General features: G+C 45.0%; 1 protein-coding gene across 2 annotated transcripts in view; it reads right to left on the reverse strand.

The window, feature by feature from the left end:
- Positions 1-2,672: 2,672 nt before the first annotated feature.
- Positions 2,673-23,286, reverse strand: part of NMNAT2 (nicotinamide nucleotide adenylyltransferase 2) — a 164,699-nt gene continuing 144,085 nt past the window's right edge. For both annotated transcript variants that reach the window (XM_086694172.1, XM_025921139.2), the window contains 4 exons: positions 22,856-22,932; positions 9,145-9,246; positions 8,940-9,007; positions 2,673-6,982 (listed from right to left, as the gene is read on the reverse strand). In XM_086694172.1, the coding sequence (XP_086550298.1) occupies positions 6,880-6,982; positions 8,940-9,007; positions 9,145-9,246; positions 22,856-22,932 (350 nt within the window). In that variant the 3' untranslated portion in view covers positions 2,673-6,879. The remainder of the gene's footprint in view (positions 6,983-8,939; positions 9,008-9,144; positions 9,247-22,855; positions 22,933-23,286) is intronic.

Raw genomic sequence — 23,286 nt, forward strand, 5'->3', positions numbered from 1 at the left:
AATAAATTAAGATCCTGAATTGGTCATCTACCCAAATGGCCAAGGAAAAAGATTCTGCTCCAGTCCACATTAATCCCTCAAATTCTGACAGGTCTAATCACTTAGCTTTACCTTCTATAGAAGTGAATTTATTATCCTGTCTTGGCATAGTCAATCACATATCTTATAAATCTCTCACTGTAACTAACAACTAGTACCCAGGAAATGTATATGTATTACTTAGATTAACTACTATATCACATCGACCTAAAAATGTATGTGGCTCAAACACAATAGACTTTTTTTCTGCTCTAATAACGGATAGGGAGCAAGTGGGCAGGGTGACCCTCTACATAGTCATTCCAGGGACCCTGCCATTTGTAACATGTGACTTGCAAGGTCGCCTTGGGACTCATTTCCATTCCAGTGAGTAGAAAAGGAAAAAGACATGGAAGTGGGAGACACCTGAAATGTTTCTGTGTGTCAGGCCTGGAGGGGATGCAAGTCACTTTCTCTCACATTCCATGGTCCAGAACCCAGTTTTAGAACCATATCTGACTTGCAAGGGGTCTGAGAAATAGAGTCCCTTGGTAGGAGGCCATGTCTCAGTGACAATCCTACACTATGAGAGGGAAGAATGCTTTGCTAAGTGATTGGCGTCTGTCTCTGCCAAGTATGAGATTTGGCAGTACATGTTCCAGGGAACTTGCTGCGGGATTCCATTAGTTAATACATGCAATTATAGGGGCACCGGGGTGGCTCAGTCAGTTAAGTGTCTGACTTCAGCTCAGGTCACGATCTCACGGTTTGTGGGTTTGAGCCCCACATCCAGCTTTTGTGCTGAGAGCTCAGAGCCTGGAGCCTGCTTCAGATTCTATGTCTCCCCCCCCCCCGCCCCGCCTGCTCCCACTGTCTCTCTCTCTCAAGAATAAATAAACATCAAGAAAAATACACACAATTATAAAACTATTCCTCAATGGGATGAATCATTAAGAAGGTCATAGAATGGGAGAGGATTCCTGAGTAGAGATGGGAAGTGGAAAAGTGACTCATATGACTCCCTTGATGTAGACATGATCCCATCATTTCTGTGGACCTGACAAACTGTTTATAAGAAGAGAGAAGGGGTGTGTGGCTGAGAGATAGCCTACTCAGGACTTAGCCTCTGTTATGAGTCTTGTCCTGACTCTGCCAGATTAAGGGAGCTGTGTTTCCTGGTTCTGATCAGTATTTCTAATTGGTACTGAAAACTCTCTTGTACTTCTCTCCTGAGAGTTTTCTGATTAACTGCGCTGCTGGTAGACTATTACACACATCATCATCTACTTTGACTCACAGGGATTTCTGTTTGGAGATGTGGGTAGGAATGGAGCTGCCCATAGACTATAGCTTCTTAGCAGATGTATTTCTGATCTTATCCCAGGATGTGGTTTCTTGTCAGTACTCTTGGGAGGCCAGAAAAAAGGGGTAAGAAGATACTCAGTAATGTCCATTGTTTGGAGTGAGGCTCAAGGACCAGGAATATGTTTATTAGGTCTTCTTTTAATGTTTTTACATGGTCATGGAAATGTTGTGGATTCTCACTATGGTCCAATTTTCCCACCTGGAAAGTAGACATTAAATTTTTTTTTTTTTTTTTTTTTTTTTTTGCTTGGACTACACTATGGACTACATGGAACTTCCTAAGAAATTCTAAGCTCTGAAGCTTACTTATGGGTCATAAGAGAAGAAATGTGTAGGTACATGTATGTTAGTTCATAGTGAGTGCATATTTTTTTTATAAGTTCATGTAAGTTAGCAAATTAAACCAATGTTTATGCCCAATTTTAAACCAAGCTTTCAACATTACATACTCTCAGGACACAGAAAAAAATGGTTTCGGTTTGTGGCCAAAATAACAAATGTAAACACAAGTAATCAATTTACAAGGCATATCAAGCATCATTATGATGTGCCACCAAACCCAGATGGATACACACAAAAGCTAACTATTCCCAATCGTAAACAGTAACAACAAAACACATAGTAAAAACCAAAATGATTTTTTAAAAAAATCACAACTAATCTGACAAACAAGTGGCTAAGCCCTAAATGAGGGTCCTAAAGGGGAATTGCTATCTTACCTTCTGAATCACGACTGATACTAGCTAATGACAATCACCATTTAGATCTATGTCAACACACAATATGTGTTACAACTACACATGAAATAAGGACTAATAGAACAGAACTGAACAATTAACAAATTATTCATTTTTTTGCTTATTTACATTGCCCAAATTGAGAGTTTAATGATTTGTCTTAAGATCTCTTATACCAAAAGTGAGTTATTTGAGCTGAGTTTTTACAAATACATTTTTGTTTTATAAAGAGCTAATTTCATTCGGGAGCCAAAGCTAACCAAGATGAGACAATGCAGATTAGGTAGGTTCTAAGATCTGATTTTTTTTTTTTTAATTGAAAACTCTTAGGCATAATTCACAACTTTGCTAATTATCCTTCCCTGCTTATGACCCTTGGGTATGGCTGTATATTCTTTCATATTACACATGTGACATCAGCTAAACCGGGCAGAAAATCTCTGCTCTAAGAACATTTTTGCAACTGTTGGCTCCTGTCAAGTAAGACTATGACAAAAAAGTGATTAATTCTGCAGCTTACAGAGAAGATTCTGGACAAAGACACAATACAAATATCGTTGTCTTATTTATTAACGTAATTGAAACATTTCGCTGATAAAACTTTTGTCCGTGACTATTCTAGCAACAAAATTTTACTCAAAATATTTCACTGTGAAATGGTGTCGCAACTTTAATGTAGTTTTTATTAATGAATTGATTTTCATAAAGCAAATCTTACTCTCAAAACGGCAGACTCAGTGACCAAAAGTGATTCAGAAAAAAAGCTTCCCCCTCCCCACGCCAATCCTTGAGACCGTTTGGATCAAACTGAGTTCTGGCCCTGGGCTAGACTGAAGGGAAAGAGTGTAACTCATTCCTAAGTAACTGGAACAAGCTAATAGGACACCCCAAACTTACACGACAAAGAAACCACGTGAAGAATTCAGTTCACTGGGCAGCTATAGGAAGGTGCAGACTGGATGAATCGGACCACAGTGCTATTCCTCGGGTATCCTAATTGGAAGAGCTACAAAATCAGTCCCTGTTTCCATCCTCCCCATCTCACCTGTCAGCCTTCCTGCAGTAGCCTTGGGAGAGATCCTGAGCTTTTCATATTCTATGGATTTATTTTTGCATTACTCTTTTGATGAATGGAATATAATAACATGCTTCTCTCTCTTAGTCCCCTAAAGTGTGTGTTTCTATCAGTTGGGGAGAGTAGATTTGGGCTGTTAAAATACAAGTCATGTCTCCTCGTAATCCTCTGCCTTTTGCTGCAGTTTGATTATTGAGTCTCACTTTCTACTTAATTAGAACAGCAAGTTCTTCTTTCTGAGAAGCTGAAGCATGAGACCAGAGAACGCTGGGGAAAGTTGGCCAAGTGGAGATGGAAGAATAGATAGCGTCTCTAGAAGCTCTAGCTCTGGGTTTCAGGCACTTCAGTAAGAGACTTTCCTCCCCTGTTCTTATGTACATTCAAGGAAAATGAAAGCAAGAAGGCCCCAGAGACTGCCTGGGGTTGGGGGTGGCGAATGAGGTACCAGGTAGCAGCACAGAACCCCCCAGAGGGCCACTCCTTGAGGTGAGAGTCACTGGCACAAAGGGTTTCCCTCCTGCCTGTTCAGCCACTTTCAGAAGAGCAAGAGGGATGTTTTTCATCGATAGGCAGGAAATGAGGCTCCTGACCTCTCTGTTAACATGATCATTGTACCCCACGTGTTTCTCAAAATCTCTGAGCCATGCCAGCCTTGAGTTGGCCTTTGTAGGAAGAAGTGGGACCCCAGAGGGGGAAGTCAGGGCCTAGAGGTCATCCTTGTGGCACCTGGGGCACTACTTCAAACTCTGAGTCATTCTAGTGCCAGCCTTTGCAGCATCACAGGCACAATGTCCTGCCCTGGACTGAGATAGGGGCTCTGACCTCCCCCTAGCAAATGAAGAATGGGGCAGGTTGGAGAATGGACAATTCTACCCAAAAGGAAATTCACATTTCCTTATATTAAAGAAAAGCTATTTTAATATAATCTCTGTGATCCACCAAGATAAGATCTGCCCCATTTCATTCCAGACATATTTATTGCCCCTGTTGTTTCCCTGCCTATCCCCACACAGAGTATACACAGCCAGCCCAGTTCCCTATCATGGGCTGCGGACCAAATGGGACTTGATCACAGAGCCCAGCAGAGTAACAGGGTGCACCAAAGAGACAAATGACGTCTGGGTTTTCTCAGATGTGCTTATGTAGATCCTCATAATAAACTCTAACCATAGAGAAACTCCACATCCTTAAAAATGCCATGTTGCCCTAGGGAATTCAGTTCCCTGTTTTCTTTTCCTGGATTAGGACCGTTTTGCCCAGAAAAAGCCTCTTCTGTGTCTCTCTGTCTAGTGTCATCTTGAACATTCCAGGTCTTTCTTAGCCTTCCATAAAGCAATCCTTTCTTGGATTCAGTGGGTCACTTTTTGGGATTTCCTCTAAGTTGTTGAGATCTCTTGATTTCTAAGGGAAACCTAGCTATGGCCTTCCTCCCTTCCCTCAGGACTGCCATATACAATGCCCTATATAGGAGCACCTGGGTGAGACATAATTTAAAAGAAAGATGCCAGACAAAGGCTGAAAAGTGTAGAAACCACATGCTACCTGGTCAATATCATGGGGGAACTAGAGGGACAGAGAGAACGGGGTGGGATGACCTAAGGGTCAGGGAAACAACATCCTTTTGCCAGGCTCTACACTTGCTGTGTAACCTTGGGCCAGCCATTTAATCCAGTGGATCTCTGCTCCCTCATCTTTTAAAGGAGAATGTTGAATTAACTAATCTCTGAAGTTGTGGGTTTTTTTTTTCCATTTATGATTTCATGAGCCTTAACCAAACACCGAAACCCAGGATTAGAATCTTCATTCCCTCCTCTGGAGATTATTTTCATAATCCAAGAGGAATAACACCCTCCTAGATGATGCTGTAACATGCTCTTCTGTTGAATCCTGTTCCTTTTCCTGGAGGCCATTGAAGAATGTCACAGATGTGAAATGTGTGCTGAAGAATGGTGTCCCTGATGTCAGATCTCACCCCACCCCTCCCGGACCATAACTGGCACTAGATTTTGATAAAATTATCCAGCTCCTTGGAGACCCATTCCATGAAGACAACCAGAAACCCCAGAGCCAGAGACTAGATGAGAGACACAGAGCATAAGAGAATAATTTTCTTTTGGCTCTCGAAACAGGGCCTGAATGAGACCTGAACAACTAGAACAGTCTGTCAGAACCGTTTCCAGGAGCAGCAGACAAGGTAAGAAGTTAGAAAAAATGAAACAATTTAGTGGCTCTTGATGCCCTCCCCGCCATGACCTCTGTTCTGTGAACCCATTCCCCTGCCAGACACGTTTCCTCAGGCGATGAGTATGGTTTCTGGGCTCTGCAGGAGATATGAGTAGCTCAAGAAACAAGGCCGAAGTAGTGTGTCTGCAGAAGAAACTGACCTCAGGCACCAGCTATGTCAGCACAGCGAGAGTAGGTGAGAGCCATCAATTCCATCAGGGCAACAAGTTGCTCTCTCCTTGGCCATCCTGGACTTCTAGCACGACAAAAACATCTCCCAGCCAAACAGGCAAAAAATAATTCCAATTGGCAAAGATCTCTAGGGTTGAGTGAATTCCTAGCATGTTTTATTTCAGAAATGACTGCATTGGTAGGATTTGGCTTTGAATATGTGATTCTTTTTGGAGGCAGGGATGTAGCTAGCTATGACCTCCAAGGGCTTAGGTGGTGACCTGAAGCTTCCTTGGAAATGCTGGGCTGGCAGGGAACCCACTGTGCCATCAGTCACAGTCCAAAGGAGAAACTGTACAAATGCCACTAGGATATGACGATAGACTGGCTCCGTGTGATCACAGGCCCAGAGCATCAGGAAAATGATCTTCTAAAACAAAGGAAACAGATTCAAACTCTTCTGAGAAACCCTACTATTCCCACATATGCCTTCCAGGTTTCAGAACCTGGAAGCCTCAGTCCTGACCCTAGACTGTTGCTGTGTGTGGGTGTATGGGTGTGGAGGGTGTGAGTGGGTGAGTGGGGGAGGGAGTGTTGGGAAAGTGGAGGCAGCCTGACCTTCTTTACCGGGTGTGGCCCTCACCCACATACTGAGCGCTGAGGCTGGTTACAGTGTCCGATCAAAAGGGAGGTTAACCCCACAGGAATGCATTGAGACTACAAACATAAAGAACCACGCAAACGGATTTCATCCAAATTCTATGAGGAGTGAACAACAAAACAAAACCAAAAAAACCCCCCAAAAACCAAAAACCAAACCAAAACAAACAAACAAACAAACAAACAAACAAACAAAAAACCACACCAAAAAACAAGAGCAGAAAGAAAAAAAGAAAAGAAAGAAAAATAGCCCTTCATGGTAAAGGGCATGCTGGGAAGGCGAGAGCCAGAGCCGCCTCCCCAGAGCATGCTGGGAGGACGGGCCCCGGAGCCGCTCTCTAGAGCATGCTGGGAGACAGATACCAGCACATCTCTAAGGACTGCACTCCCCCCAACTCCCACCCTATTCCCTCACCCACCCCCGACCCGGAGACTAGAGGAAAGTCTGTCCAAAGATGACTGCTGAATAGGGTGTGCCGTGGTTCTCTGCAGGCCCCCACACCGTGGAGGGTTGAGTCAGCAAGTGGGGAGAACAGTCAGGATGAGGAGACGGAGCAACAGAGAGGAAAACGAGGGGCCAGTGTGTTGGTGGAGGACGAGGGGAGAGTGGAGCCCAGCGCCGTGTGGCTGCTAGCCCGAGGCATTGATGTACAGCTGGCTCTTGAGAATGTAGTCGATGACCGGCTGGGACAGGTAATCCACGACATGGCCGTCCCCGTGCTGCAGGGCCAGCCTGGATGAGAAGAGACGGTCGTCAGAGGACACCCTCCCTGCAAGGCAGGAGGACTGGCCTGCCCCTTCTCCATCAGAGGAAGGGTTTACCCCACATCCCGGTGTCTGCCTCTGCTGGGCTCCATAAATGGCTTCCCTATGGGGGGGAGAGCTTGCTTGTCCCAGGATCCCTCCCACACCCCGGTGACTCCATTTCACCCTGGCTCTGCCATTTCCTAACTGAGGGGCCTGAAGCAAGTTAATTAAGCCTGTCCTTCAGTTTTCTCCCCTGTAAAATGAGGGTAATGTTTGGGCCTATCTCCTTCAGTTATTAAAAGGTTTTGAAAAAAATAAAAGGATTGAATGCATCATTATGCAAAGCCTTTAGAATAGTCCAAACACACAGTAGGTATTTCAGTGTGTTAGCTATTCTTATTTCACTCCTTTGTGTTTCTCTGCATTCATGAAAATGAATCTCCTGATTGACCACGCCTTTCCTTCCTACTGGAGCCCTGACAGAGAAGAAGAAGATGACCTCTTCTGAGCCCCTTCTCACAAGCCCTGGAGGCTGTGGAGGAAGGCAGTACCAGGTACGAAAGCGTTCTGGTGATACACTTTGGTTTCTTCACAGTTGTGCTCCAGACTTGGTCTGGCTGCTTCCATTCTCTACTCATATGATGGTCTTGGGAATGTCAGGCCCCAAGGAGCTATTTGTAAAAAATGCACATACTCCTCCAGATATTGAGATTCTAAAAGGCATCTGAGCCCTGCCCTGTGAGACCTCTTCAGAGGCTGGCTCGTTGCCTTTTCAATGCATATACTGTCCTGATCTTGCAAGCAAGCTAGGTCCCTAAGTGGCTCCCTGAACAGTTCACAGGGAACTTCTTGAAAAAGTGGTCTGTATCTGTGGTTTCCAAATGCTAACCCCAACTTGATCAGAATCACCCAGGAAGCAAATTCCTAGGCCCATCCACCACAAATTGCGATTCAGTGGGATTGAATGGGACACAGGAATTTGTGTGCTTGTGTAAGTGTGAGGGGTGATTTTATTGTGCAGCCATGTTTGGAGCCAAATCCTTCTCCTCTCCCCTCATTGGCCATTGCCATTGGGTTTCAGCTCTCACCTCTCAATTTGATGCTACTCTTTAACTATTTACACATGAGCACATACTGTCTCTTTCCCTGGTTCCCTTGAAGGGAGGTATAGCCGTGTGACTGAGGCTGAGCCAGTGGGATGCAGGGGAAAGTGATCTGCACAACTCTGAGTCACCTTTTTAAAGACCAAGTTCCTGCTCTTTCCAGCAGTCATGGCAGCAGCTGTGGACCCACAGATAGGGGCTTCACATCGAAGAGGTCAGAGGTCAGTTTCTTTTGACTTCAGTAAGAGGGAAATAGACATTTTCTTAAACTGTGACTATTTTGGCTCTTTTTGTTATAGCAGCTTAGCCTATACTCTTATTAATACAGTACTTCATAACTACCTCACACTAAAGAGTCTCAAATTAAAAACATCCCCTTCCCCCCACAAACCAGCTAAAACTAGTCAAGGACCTGCTCCCCTTTAAAAGTAAATGACTGGAGGGAGGGGCACCTGGGTGGCTCAGTCCGTTAAGCATCCGACTTCAGCTCAGGTCATGATCTCAAGGTTCATGAGTTTGAGCCCCGGTTCCCTCTCTTTGCTGACAGCTCAGAGCCTGGAGCCTGCTTCGGATTTTGTGTCTCCCTCTCTCTCTCTCTCTCTCTGCCCTTCTCCATCTTGCACTCTGTCTCTCTCTCTGTGCCTCTCAAAAACGAATAAATGTTAAAAAAAATTTTTTTTAAGTAAATGACTGGGGACAAATACATGAAGTCCCCAAAGAAGGCTGAATACCAGGCAGCAGGGTGTCAGCAAATGTAAGGGTCAGCTTGAACTGAGGAAAGTTGTATAAAACTTGTGAGCCCATTTGACCAAGTTCCCTCTGGCTGTTTGCCAAGCGTACCTGCTCTTGGTTGAGCTGACAACAGACATAGGATGGTTGATGTCATCCTTCACCACCATGATGTTGTTCTGGGGATAGAGCAGAGAAAGCGGGTTGCCAGTCCCTCACACTACACTCCGTGGGTGCCCTCATTCCTCCAGCCCCCAGGCCTCTCAGAGAAGGAACACGCCACAGAGCTATAGCAGCCAGGAGATGAAGGACTCACTTTGTATTTGCGGAGTATTGAGGAGTGATTCATGATCCGGTCTGTGTCAGCTGCGTCCCGGGGCACCACCACGATCCCAAAGTCCCCCACAATCACCTCCATCTGAAAAAACAGAGAAAGCATCCTTTGATGAGACCATGACTCCTAAGTTCCTGCTAAGGAACTCCTTAGCAGGTGGAATGATCTTCCATGTGGAACCGCAAGCTTTAGTCTTCAGCTTGCCTTCTCAACTCTACGAGTCAGCTGCTTCAAGTAACAACCTGTAACAGTGTTCGTGGGACGAGTGGGAACTTCACCTGGCACACAGAAGATGCTAAATAAATACCTCCAGACTGAATGAATAAATGCATTCCTGCATGTCTGGGCAAGACCTCTCCAATTCCTGAGGCTCCTGCTGAGTTCATTATACTGAAGAGTAATAGGAAGGACACATAGTCCGTACGTGGTAGACACCCTCACAGGCCACAGGTCCCGCTGCCCAGCAAGTGCACCCCAGCTCCCAGCCAGACTACTCAGAAGGATGGAATGCTCCCTCGCTCACCCATGTCAAAGCTGCTGGGGGCTTAAGGGTGGTGAAGAGCACAGAAGGGCTTGGAATGCCTGTGTGCCCACAGGCAGTGATAGGAAGATGATTATGGGGTCACTTCTGAGATCAGCCTCTGATAAATGCTTGCTGCCATAATGAGAAATGAAACCTTTTCATTAAAAAAATGTTTTTTTCTGGTTACAGACACAGTATAAGCTTGGGAAATTCAGGGGGTAAAAATCAGCCACAATCACACAATCCAGATAACTACTCTTAACATAGTGTATTTCTGTCCAGTGTTTCCTTCTTTACAAAGAAGTGTATATATCTACAACTGGATTAAATTGAAAAAACTAATCATTTTCCTATACTTTTCATTTAGCATTATATTGTGAGCATTTTTCACATTGTTAAAAATTATTTGAAAACATTAAGTTTTAACAGTCTGTATACTTCATTATCTGTACTATGCTATACATGACATTAAACCAATCTGGTATTATAAAATGTATACAGTTACTTCTTATTTTTTATAAGTATACATAACACTTTGTTGAAGATCTTTATATATAAATCTTTCTCCCCTTCTTAATTGTCTTAGGATAAGAAGTAAAATAATTAGATTAAAGCATAAAAACTGATATATATGAACATATTTATGATGCATGATATAGATGAACGTATCACAAACATATTTCAAGCTCTTGAGACATATTACCAAGTTGCTATCTGGAAACTCATGCAAATTTTTATTTTCAAAAAGCCTGAAAGTTACGGCATTTAATAGACTTGGGTCTAGCCCAGGCATATTACTGTTTAGATCTTGCCAGTTAAGGATCCCAGACGGGGAAAGCAGGGAGGGGGAGACAGGTTGCTTTTAAGCAGTGCAGCTCATTGAGTAAGACCTGCTCTGGTGGCAAGGGACCCGGGTCTTCCTCCTAATAAGTGCCACAAAAACAGACATAATGGAGCACTGTGGCCACTTCTTTATCAGACAATTTCTGTATAAGCAGAATTCCACTTCTAAGTCTAATTTATCGATTATGGTTGAGTATGCACGTGCACGCCCGTGCATGTGCACACGTGTCCTTGGGTATTTCCATCCACCTTTACCCTACTTCTCCATTGCTTACACCTGGAGCTATAGTCGCGGCTAGAACTCTGATGTTGCTGAGACAAAAAGCTGGTGGAAGGTACCCTGGGAGGGAGACTGTGGAGAGAATTTGGAAGCTACGTATACAGCATCAGAGCCCCCATTGGGTCGGGCCATTTGGAAGATAACACAGCCTTACACAGCATGCTGCATCTCCCGGTAGTGTTCAGATTGGGCAAACTGGCACCACACATTTGTCCTATAAACCAGAATGTTAGGGAGAGGCCGGGCAAGGAGTTGGAGGTAGACCCAACTACTTGGTAGGTAACCCAAGGCACTGGCTCTCAAATGTGGCTGCAAATTTGAATCACCTGAAGAGCTTTTAACATTGTTGAAGCCCAGCTCACACCCAAGATCAGTTAAGTCAGGATCTCTGGGAATGGGACCCAGGCATCAATAGGTTTTTTTTTAACTTCTCAGGTGATTCCAATACGCAACCAGCTTGAGGACTGGTGGTCTAAGTTTTGCTTAAAACTCCAGGGAGGGGTGCCTGGGTGGCTCAGTCGGTTAAGCGTCCGACTTCGGCTCAGGTCACGATCTCTCGGTCCATGGGTTCGAGCCCCGCGTCAGGCTCTGGGCTGACGGCTCAGAACCTGGAGCCTGCTTCCGATTCTGTGTCTCCCTCTCTCTCTGCCCCTCCCCCATTCATGCTCTGTCTCTCTCTGTCTCAAAAATAAATAAACGTTAAACAAAAAAATTAAAAAAACTCCAGGGAAATGGTAGTGTAGAGACAGAGAAGGGAGAAGAGGAGAGGACAGGAGGGGAAAGAGAGAGGGGAAGGGAGGTGGGGGAGGGGAAGAGAGGAATCCATCCAAGTTGGTGTACATGGACCTTCCTCAACTGCCTGGCTATGTAGTTGCTTCAAGATACCTGGTGTACGTGGTGTAATACCTTCAATTTGATTCTGAGAACCTGGTAGTGTTCCATATATGATGCATGAAATAATGGGGCTGTTTGAAGTGAGCATTCTCATTGGAAGCATGAAAACTTTCGTTCGGAGTGGTTCAGAGTGGAGTCGGGCCTCACGGGGGATCACCCTATGGGTGACATTAGTGCAGCTGCTGCTTCCCACTCAGGAACTAATGATCTGAGCACTCAATCAGTAACAGTGCCAGGTGGCTCAGTGGGTGGCGAGCAGATGGAGACCTTGCTGCTTGAGATATATTCTTTTTCCAGAAACAGGTGGCAGGCCTGCCCCCTGGGGATCCCAGACGGGGCAAGGGAGACAGGGTCTACAGGACAAGACACAGCTTAACCACATCCAAGCCTCATATCTGCAGAGGTTTGGGTCAGAGACTGCAGAGCTTTTCTGCAACTTTGGCCAGACCCTAGGGCACTGGGTCTAGAGCGTGTTTGTCATGATCTCGTGGTCCATGAGTTCAAGCCCTGCATCGGGCTCTGTGCTGACAGCTCAGAGCCTGGAGCCTCCTATTCTGTGTCTCCCTTTCTCTCTGCCCCCTCCTTGCTCATGCTCTGTCTCTCTCTGTCTCTCAAAAATAAATAAATGTTAAAAAACCTTTTTTTTTTTTAAAGGTAACCAAATCAATTCCATCTTCAAAACAAATCCAAGAATCTGCTTATTTTTCACCATTTCCATCAAGTATATCCTGGTCCAAGCCTCCTTTGGTAGGTTAAATAATGGCCCCCAAAGATAACCAGGTCCTAATCTCTGGAAGCTGTGAATTTTATCTTATAAAGCAACATATATGCAAATGTGATTAAGCTAAGGATCTTGAAATTATCGTACATAACCTAGGTGAGCTGTCTAATGGCAATAACAAGTGTCCTTACAAGAGGGAGGCAGAGGGAAATTTAACACAGAAGAGAGATGATGCAAAGAGAGAGCAGAAGATTTGAAGATTTTCCACTGTTGGTCTTGAGGATGGAAAGAAGGGGTCATGAGCCAAGGAAGACAACCAATGCAGCTCAAGAAGCCGGAGAAGGCAAGGACAGATTCTCCCCTGGAGCTTCTGGAGGGAATGTGACCTTACCAACAACTTGGGTTTGGCTCAGTGAAACCTCTTCGAACCTCTGGCTTCCAGAAGGGTAAGAACATCAACGTGTGTGGTTTTAAGCCACCAACTTGCAGCAACAGAAGACTAATTCATCCCCATAGCCTCTCACCTGGATTGCTCAGGTCTCCTTGTTTTTCTCTTGCCTTTTTCAGTCTATTCCCAACAGCCAGACTAAAAGTATTAAAATAGATCATGCTGCTCCTTGACTCAAAACTCTTCACTTAAATATCACCTTCTCAATGAGACCACACCATTTCAAGACCATGCTATGTACACAGACCCACATGCAACCCACACCTTCACAGTCCCTACACCTTCCTAGGTTTCACACCCCTCCTTAGCCTTTGTGTCCATCTAACATCATACACACACACACACACACACACACACACACACACACACACAGAGTTGTTGTTGTTTAACCTTATTTTTGTCCCTTTCTCTCCTATAAAGGTAGCCTCCATGAGGGCAGGGAATCTTGTGTGTTTTAGTCATCACTGTCCCAAGGGAAAAGAACCTGGCACCTCAAACATGCTTAATAAATGCTGTTGAATAAGTAGATTCCTGCAGAGTCTTGTCTGGCAGCCATCTCTGAGGCATTAACTGATAAGGTCTCCCTGTCTCGGGATCCGGCAAGGAGCCCATGCTACTTAATGGGAGTTCTGGAGCCCCAAAGAAGTTATGTGAAAGATAGACTCTCACATCCTATGATAAGTAAGGGTGAGCTTACTTTTGCAGACTCCTAGACTTGATCTGATTGGTCAGTAGAATCACCTGGGGGAGCTTTAAAACTCACAACAAAAGCAGATGCCCCAGCTCTTACCCCAGGGATTTTGATATAACATGTCTAGGATGGGCTGTAGCCCCTCTCTTCACAAAGCTCCCTAATCCTTCTGATGTGCACCAACCTTTGGGAAATTGTTGCTGTAAATCACATGAGCAGTTGCCTAAACTGCTAGTTCTCTGGCCTGGTTTGGGAGGAGGCCAAAATGAGATATTCGTGAGACAAGCACCTCTGAGGGTTCCAGCAAAAATGAGGAGGTCACCCTGTGCCCTAGGGAGTGGGGGTGGTTGGGGCTGACATCTGACCCCAGGAAACAGAAGTTTGCTCAGGTTCTCCCTGCCCAAGAAGCCTGCAGGAGTGTGCTCAGGCCCCTGGAATGGAGCTGTTATTCCAGCAGGATGTGGCCAATGTCTCCTGTATGTTCATGAAGAATTCTCTGCAGGTCTTGCCTTGGGGGTGGGGATGTGGGTGAGTAGCCAGGGTAGCAGAGCTGTCTTGGTTGGCAAGTCCCTTTCCCGATGGTGACCAATGTGATCCCATACTGCCACAGCACAGTTAGCAGGATCAGGGTACAATCTCCCCTTACCCCCGGCATAGAGTGGCCCTCTCAGTGTAGCTCTGGTCTGTCATGTCTGAGGTGGGGGTCTGTGACATTTATCCTGTTTCAACTTCCTGCTCTTGGGCACAGCTTTTTGATTATATCTTTTCATCCTCTGGTCAAAGGTTCCCCAGGAGAAGCAGGGGTGGGGATGGAGAGAGGAAGTGGGAGGAGGCAGACTCTGCTTCCCCAAATGTGGGGAATCTGAAGGAAGGATATGAGACATGTTGAGGCAGGAAGCAACTTGGCCTTGGGAAAGAGAACACTCATGAGGACCCAGGCGGCAGATCTCCTAGAAGGGATGTGAACTTCTCCAGGAGACTGAATTTCACAATCTGCATTGTTGGATTTGGGGAATGCTTCGAGTTGGGGGTGCCCTGTGTTCTTAGCCTAGTACTTTCCTGGGCACCAAGGACAGAGTGTTGAATAAGACAGATATGGCTTCATCTCCTGGATCAATCACTATCTAGCAGGAGGCATTAAACAAAGGATTAATTATTTCAACTGTATCCCTTGCTATGAAGGACAAGGGCAGGTTACTATTGAGTGGCTAATATCTTCTAGTGGTTAATGTCTAATGGGTAACTGGTAAAAGTTTGGGCCATATCTCATGGTGAACTTAACTATCTTATGGGCTAACCTCCTCCAATCAACCCGTACTCAGGTGCCCTTTCATTCTTTCATTCAACAAAGTGTGTATATGGTGAACGGGGCACTATCCTGGTGTTGCCAAATAAGACAGGCACGTATAGTGTACTCACACACCTTACCTTCCAGTAGAGAGAGACCATAAACAAAAATGTAAATAAAAAAACATGAGGTGGAATTAAGTACAATATTGAATGTAAAACAAAAATGATCTTCAAGCTGAAACCAAAATGACAAGAAGGGGCCAGACTTAGAGATACCTGGGGCAGGAGCACTCCCAGTTAGCACACAGCCTGCAGCCCTGAGCTGGGAAAAACTATTCAAAAATAAAACAAACAGGTATGACTGAGGCACAGAGAAGTAGGAAAAGCAGACAAGGACCAGAGATCAAAGATGGGATTTCATTCCAATTGCAAACAGAAGCCATTGGAGTGTTTTAAACAGAAGGTTTAACTTCCATTGACAATAGGATCCAATGTACATTGATTTACCCAGGCAAGCCTACCTGGTTAGATCCTCTATAGTATGATTCTGAAATCAGGGTTCAGAATCCTGACCATCTCCCCCAAACAGTGCTCTCTTCTGTAGGTACAGCACATAGGTGACTTGGGCCCACTTGTGTTTCTTCTTCAGATGAGGATGTTCAGGGATGAACATGGGACACTCATGGTCTGCTTTAAAGGCTCTTTCTGCCACATTAAACCTCTTCTAGATCCATTTTCTAAGACTTGCATTTTAGCAACTTGAAACTTTTTTGGTTTGAAAATATATTCTCTTATTTTTCCTCCAAGTTTATCATGGGCCATTCTCAATTCATTACTCTACTTGCATTTTAGCAACTTGAAACTTTTTTGGTTTGAAAATATATTCTCTTATTTTTCCTCCAAGTTTATCATGGGCCATTCTCAATTCATTACTCTACAATGCCCTCTGGAGTATAGAATTTTGTATACTTCCAACTGGGTTGCAAAAGATGCAAGGAAAGATGTCCAGCAGAAGCCACATGGTGGGTTAGGAGCTTCTGAAATATGCCCCACCCATTTCAGTAAAGAATCCTCCACCCTTTGGGAATGGAAGCTGGTGCAGCCACTCTGGAAAACAGTATGGAGGTTCCTCAAAAATCTAAAAATAGAACTATCCTACAATCCAGCAATTGCACTACTAGGCATTTATCCAAGGAATACAGGTGTGCTGTTTCGAAAGGACACATGCACCCCCATGTTTATAGCAGCACTATCAACAATAGCCAAAGTATGGAAAGAGCCCAAATGTCCATCAATGGATGAATGGATAAAGAAGATGTGGTATATATATATACAATGGAGTATTACTCGGGAATCAAAAAGAATGAAATCTTGCCATTTGAAACTACGTGGATGGAACTGGAAGGTATTATGCTAAGTGAAATTAGTCAGAGAAAGACAAAAATCATATGACTTCACTCAGATGAGGACTTTAAGAGACAAAACAGATGGACATAAGAGAAGAGAAACAAAAATAATATAAAAACAAGGAGAGGGACAAAACAGAAGAGACTCATAAATATGGAGAACAAACTGAGGGTTACTGGAGGGGTGGTGGGAGGGGCGATGGGCTAAATGGGTAAGGGACAGTAAGGAATCTACTCCTGAAATCATTGTTGCACTATATGCTAACTAATTTGTATGTAAATTAAAATAAATAAATAAATAAATAAATAAATAATTAAAGAATTAAATAAAAAAGAATCCTCCACCCTTGTTCTGGCCTCTCTTCCTCTCTGGAGGGAAATCAGGGCAGAGGTTAGTATGATCTGAGTTGAGAAAGTGGGAAGGCATTTCCACAATGGTTCTCTTAAGGGCAAATGAATGATCCTTCAGAGGGGTTTCCCAGAGGAAATTATCCCCATCCCCATTTCCAATTTGACTGGGGGTGTGGGAAGGCAAGAGATTCCAGACTCAAGTCAAAAGCTTGAACTCCAAACCAACATTATCTTTCACATGAGAACCAGAATCTCCCATGGTAGGAGCTAAGCCTCCTACCCCGAGCCTGTAAATTCGGCATTGGTTTTTATCAGTGTGGGGGCCTAATTCCCCGGGGTGGAAGTGTCCATCGGGCTTCCTGGCTGGAGCTGGACTGTCTGATAAAAACCATCTGAGCCTGAAAGACCAAATGTTTGTCTTTGCTCTATTAGTCCTGGAGCCCTGGGATTTCTTCTGGAGTGGCTAGTGCCCCAGGCTCTTCCTCTGTTTATTTTCCTTGGTTGTTTTCCCATAGCTGGTGGATGTAGGAAGCAGTTGGCCCATGACTCGTTGGCTGGAAAAATGTAGGGTATAGCCAATCAGAGGCTAGAATGCTGGGTTTCAAGAAGTACAAAAAGAAAGAAAAAGAAAAAACAATTTCCTCATCAACCTACTTCTGGTGCCTACTGTTCCACCTTTAGATTTTCATTCCTTCGGGTCAATTAGTAACCATTGCTCATTAAAAAAAATTTTTTTTAATGTTTTTATTTATTTTTGAGACAGAGAAAGAGCATGAGCAGGGGAGGGGCAGAGAGAGAGGGAGACACAGAATCTGAAGCAGGCACCAGGCTCTGAGCTGTCAGCACAGAGCCCGACACGGGGCTTGAACCACAAACTGTGAGATCATGACCTGAGCCGAAGTCGGACGCTTAACCGACTGAGCCACCCAGGCGCCCCAAATGTTGCTCATTTAAAATGCAAATAACATTCAAAAGCAGCTAATACATTTAACCATTGAACTTAATGATTTTGTCTATTTGCTGAAAAGTCAAAAAGCTTTCTCAAATAAAGACCAAGATAAACCTTCTATTTCAACCAGCCAGAACCATCTCCCCAGAAGCTCTTGTTCCCACCATTAGATCTTTTACAGCCTACTCTCAAACCGAAAAGCCCTTTCTCTTTCCACCCACTTAACACAATCCTGCCCCTCATTCAAAGCCCAGCCCAGGTGCTCCCCTCTTACAGCCTGCCATGAATTATACACACACACACACACACACACACACACATATGTATGTATATGTATATACACACACACACACACATATATATATATATAATTCTTCTCATTGTCTGTCTTTTATGGATTAGGGATCTGATGACTTGTGTGAAGTTGGGCTCTGCTGTTTAACAGCTATGTGGTCTTTGACAAGTCACAATCCATGTGAGCCCTGGCATTCACACCTGTACATGTGAATAGAGATTCCCCTTCACAGGAGTGTGTTAGGGGTTGATTGCACTAATCCATGAAAAACAGTCGAAGTGTTTATGTGTAGCTCCCTCACTAGAAAGTAAAGTGCACACAGTGGGGAACTTTGGCTATTTTGTTTTCTCTGCTCATTCGGCCCTAGAACAATGTCTGGCACTTGGTAGGTACCCAATGAATATTTTAAAACCAATAGATGAATAACAACCAACATTTATTGAGTGCTTACGAGGTTCAGGAACTCTTCTAAACTTTTTACGATTTTATTTTATGTAATACAAAAAACTGATATAATGAAAAAGATATTTTTAGACTGCAAGTGCCTTAAGGACAAATAGCATACTTATATTAGTACTGGGCACTCAGTAAGTATTCACTGCAAGATTGATTGAAGGAAAGAATGCTTAAATTGGAATTAATTTGCCAGACTGCCTTCCATCATAATATGATGGACAAAGAAGCTGACAGCATAAGAGCCCTAGACAATGGGTTTTTTTGGGGGAAGGGAGTGAGTATAATTTCCTGGTCACAAATTTCCTGGTCACCGTCTATCCTTTGGCCTTGACTTCCCACAGATCCTGGTCCATGCTTGGATACCTGCTTTGGTGCTGGTGCCTGGGTGTGGCACAGCAAAGATCAGGTCCCCTAAGGGTAGACGAGCTCTGTAATAAAAACTCAGGGATGGGATGGGCTCAGTGGCTATGGGGCTATGGGGCTATGGAACATGAGTGCTGATCCCCAAGGCTGGCCCAGGAGCCTGGATCTTGAATTCTCTCAGGAACCAAGAATGAAAAAGCCAACTGCCAGGCTGCACAAGCAGTTCTTTTGTATTCCATGGAGAGAAACTTGATGAATATGTATGGAATCTTCTCCCCTGGAATGTAAGGGGAAGGGTGTGTCATTGGTCAGAGGTCAGAATTCACTGTGGGCTAATGGATCTTTGTGCCTAATAGGAAATGCCCAAGGGATGTGTTAGGAGGTGGGGTTGTTCCTTTAGCTGTGTGATTAGATTTCTGGGTGGAGAGCCCTGGTTCCGGAATCCCGATTGAAAGAACTAGATGGATTCAGCGGAGAAGAGAATAGAAATTGTGACCCGGCTGGAGGACACCTTGGTAGTGCTGCTGCAGGACAGATCAAATGAGCCTCTTCCCAGCCTGGATGGGGGCAAAGCTGCTCCACAGACCCCTTTGAGCTTTCTTTACAGCAGGGTGGAGAGTCTCCTTTCTCCCCAGACCTGTCTGAACTAGTGGCTTCTCTCCTGCCTTCAGAATCCTGAGGCGTCTGAAGGATAGGGGAGGCTTGGGTGTGGAGCCAGGGCCTATAACCTTCCCAAGGAGCTTGGCTCTCCTCCCCACCTCCTGTTCCCAGTCATGGGCAGATTCAGGGGTTTGGGCTCATGATCACTAAACGGAGGTCTGTGGTCAACAAATATAACTTGGGATACCAGGCAATGAAGAACAATGTGTTCTGATAAGGCTTGAATGAATGAAGGAATGAATGAAGGAATGAAATCTGGGATAGAAGCAGGTCTCACAAACCTCATACCTGGTATTCTCATGTTAGGAACTGAAAACCCTAAAATAGAGTCCTTCCAGGCAAACTCCAGATGACAGAACTTTCTAGTAGAGTAAGCGGGACTCACCCTGTACCCTGTCTTGAAAGTAAGACCTTCCTTTTCTAGACCCTGAGATCCAACCATCCTCAAACAAGGCCAGTGGAGTAATCCACTGAGCTATTAACTAGTTTTGTCCTCCCTACATCCCCCTCTGCCCAACCCAACCCCACTTCTAGCAGAGGACCAGACCCTTTACTGGACCTGGTTCTCTAATTTGCAGAGCAGAAAACAACGTTTTGCAGTCAGTGGCTTTAAACTCACTGAAGAGATTTTGCCAGGTATCCCGAGGAAGAGAGAAAATAGGAAAGATACCTGTAGAATAGAAAGAAGAGGTTCTGCTATTCCCTGCCCACCGTACCCCCACTTCTAGAAAGAAGCTAGAGGTCTGTGGGAGCTACTCCCTCCTCCCTGCTCCCTCCTAGGAGCAAAACTTCAGAAGAAAATGGGGCCTGGTTATCATTGGCAGGTGAGACCCAGCGCTGGACTTCCAGACTCAGCCATGAGCCCTGCAGAACGTTACCACCTTCAAGTGACCACAAAGGTCCAGACAGGGACGATGTCTGCGGGGAACCTGATGAACTAATGTTCATGTTCGGGGTCCACCAAAGCCTTTCAGGTTCTACTAATCATTAACATAATAACTGAGACTAACTTCCCATCAACGCTGTGGGATAGATTTGGAGTTGAATTTTAATTTGATTTAAATAAATCAAAGGTGATATTTCTAGCACACCTCTTTTGTGGGTTGAGATTCACACTCGTTATGTAAGAAAACAGCTCCTTGAGGTTTTTTTTTTTTTTTTTTGGCCTCTACCTCAGGTGCCATAATTCTAAGGACCCCACAGATTGGCTGTGGATTAAATTAGGGGACAGAGGACTTGGCTGAGTGGGGATGGGGAGGTAGAGCCCTAGGTTCCAGAAAGCCTTCTGGAGTGAGCTTTGAGCACCCAAACCCCTGCTTTCTGTGCTGTGGACTGGAATTCTTACCACCCGGCCAGTATAGATATGGGCTCCTGCTGGGCCCCTTGTTGTGCCCTCTGGGAGTAGCCAGGCTGGGGGCTCTGGGTCTTCAGAGTAACCAACCAAGGGGGAGCACAGCTGAATAATGAGGGTCTTGCTCCACCTTCCCTGTCACATTCCCAGTAAATCAACAGCTGTTGGTTCCTCCAATTTTTTGTCTTAACCACCATGTCATTTCAGCACCAGGGCCCAGTGGGAAGAGGAGAGACCTGGGGCTCCTTCTCTCGGTCTTCAAACGTCGGATCTGACAACCGCAAGAGCAGCCATTTTGGAGAGAAGTCAGAGGACCAGAAATCAGCAATCTAACTGGGAGGAGCAGAGAGGGACCGGCTGTGCCTCCAGGGTCCCAAATGCTGTAAGTTTCACGCTCCACAAAGCCTGGGTCTGCCCCTGAGAGGGGGCCCTAGAGATTCTCCGCTCATGTAAGCGGCCCTGCAGGCTGCCCCCAGTTGCCGAGTGCACCCTCCAGGACTGCCCAGGCCTCCCCAAGGGATGCACTCCCCTGCAGCTGTCCGGATGTGCCTAGATTCTTCAAAGAGCTCTGCTGAGATCTTGTACATAACTTGGGCCACATGACTGTCTACTTTCACAGCACCTTGTGAAGTAGAGAGGAAAGTAAAAGTTCATTAAGCCACTTAATCCAGAACTGAATGAAGGTTTAGAATTTCACCTCCGAGAAATGGTCCAGGGATGGAGATGAAAGGCCCATACAGTGTAATTCACCTCCGGGAAACTCTCCCTGCCCTCCCGTTCCTCCCACAGCACTTCACCTGGAATACCTATGTGTATGTCTATGAGGTTATTTAGGTGAATTCACTTATGAATGTTCGTTGCATGTAGCTGTGTTTCAGGCACTAGGCTAGGCACTTGAGGTACACACTGTCATTTAATTTTCCCTAAATCCTATGAGGTAGGCACTATTATTACACCATTTTAGAGATGGGAAAAACTGGGGCTCAAAATGGATTTTGTCATGAGCTGTGTTGGAATAGAACTGGAATCTTGAGTCTGGTCTTGAATGTTCCCTCTCTCTTTCTCCAGAGATATATATATCTGTATATATATCCTGAAAAAAAAATTTCATAGGTATATGTCTTGCCACCTGACACTTGTGGGTAGGGACTGTACTGCATATTTTTTGAAATGTTAGAATGTGATAGATAGCATTCTATAGATTTACAGATTTAAAAAACACAACCGAGTTGTAACTAAACTTGCTGTGATAATATTTTGCAATATACACATATCTCAAATCATTACATTGTACGTCTTAAACTAATACCATGTTACATATCAATTCTATCTCAATAAAACTGGAAAACACTGATGCCCAGAGAGTTGAGTGCTTGGCATGGGGTCATGCAACAAGTTAATAAAGAAAGCACTGGGTCTGGAATTACTGCCTTGAGAATCCAGCTTGCACAGGGCTCTGGAATTGAGAGGTAGCAATAGATCAGGTTATCTGATGAATGAATTAATGGAAGAGCAAGAATGAATGTATGTATGAAGGGTGAGTAACTTATGAATTAGCTGGTTTATGGCCATCACCATCAGATCTGGCAACAAAAGATGCTGATTCAGCTTCTAAGTGGTACAAGTTTAACTTCCTGTTTCCCTCTACCCCCGGTCAATTTCCAGGAGGATCCTACTGACCTTTTGCCATTCACGCCTCCCCTTCTGCCCCCTTTTTTCTTGTTGAGGGAATGCTAGCGTGGTATTTACTACCCCTTCAAAAGGAATCAAAGGAAAACAAAACAGACGATAACCTCAAAGGGGTAAAGGCTTTTTTTAATCCCTTCCTCCCCTCCTCCACCTACCGCCTCTGCCACACACCCACGCTGCAAGTACTACTTGGAGAAGGTATTTGATGATTGCTTTCTTCCCAGGGGCTTTACAGGAGCAAGCACCAGGAAGAGTGACTGTAAAAATACAGTCAGAGATAAAGCTTGGGGTAGGTGAGAATTTTCTCCCATAGTGATATGAATGGATGGTCCTGCTGGGAGCTCAGAGGAGATAGGAGAGTCAGGTTTGGGGGTGGGGGAGAAGCGGTAGGGAGGAGGGGAGACCAGAGGCTGAAACCCAGTGCACCCTCCCCACCTTTCCCATGGCAGCTGTGTGTGGTGCTGCCGTAGCATTGCTACTCACATCTGCCTCATTCCAGAGCCCCGGGATGCAGAAGGACTCCAGCAGGTCACTGCCACACAGCAACAAGATCCTCAGCTCTGAGGAGGGGAAACAAAGTTTGCAAAGGGTAAGTGGAGACTCCCAGCCTTTCCCCTGAGAAATACAGAAGCCACCAATTCCTGGGGTTCCAACACCTGGCTCTTCCAGGCTCCCTGGTACCATGGTGTGTGCAGTGCAGAAACCTTGGCCTGCCACTCCCCCGGGGCTCATTTACAGACCACTCTTGTCCCCTGTGGGAGGAACTACCCATTCAAGGAGGGTCTTGGTTTGCCTGGTACTGAAGGGTTTCTGGAGACACGGGTCTTTCTGTGCTAAACCAGGACGACTGGTCATCCTAACAGAGACGGAACCAGGTATGTGCCTTATCTAAGGTCGAAGGGCCCTTTGGACTC

The sequence above is a fragment of the Puma concolor genome, chromosome E4, assembly GCF_028749965.1.
Source record: "Puma concolor isolate L17-30 chromosome E4, mPumCon1.1.hap2, whole genome shotgun sequence".
NCBI lineage: Eukaryota > Metazoa > Chordata > Mammalia > Carnivora > Felidae > Puma > Puma concolor.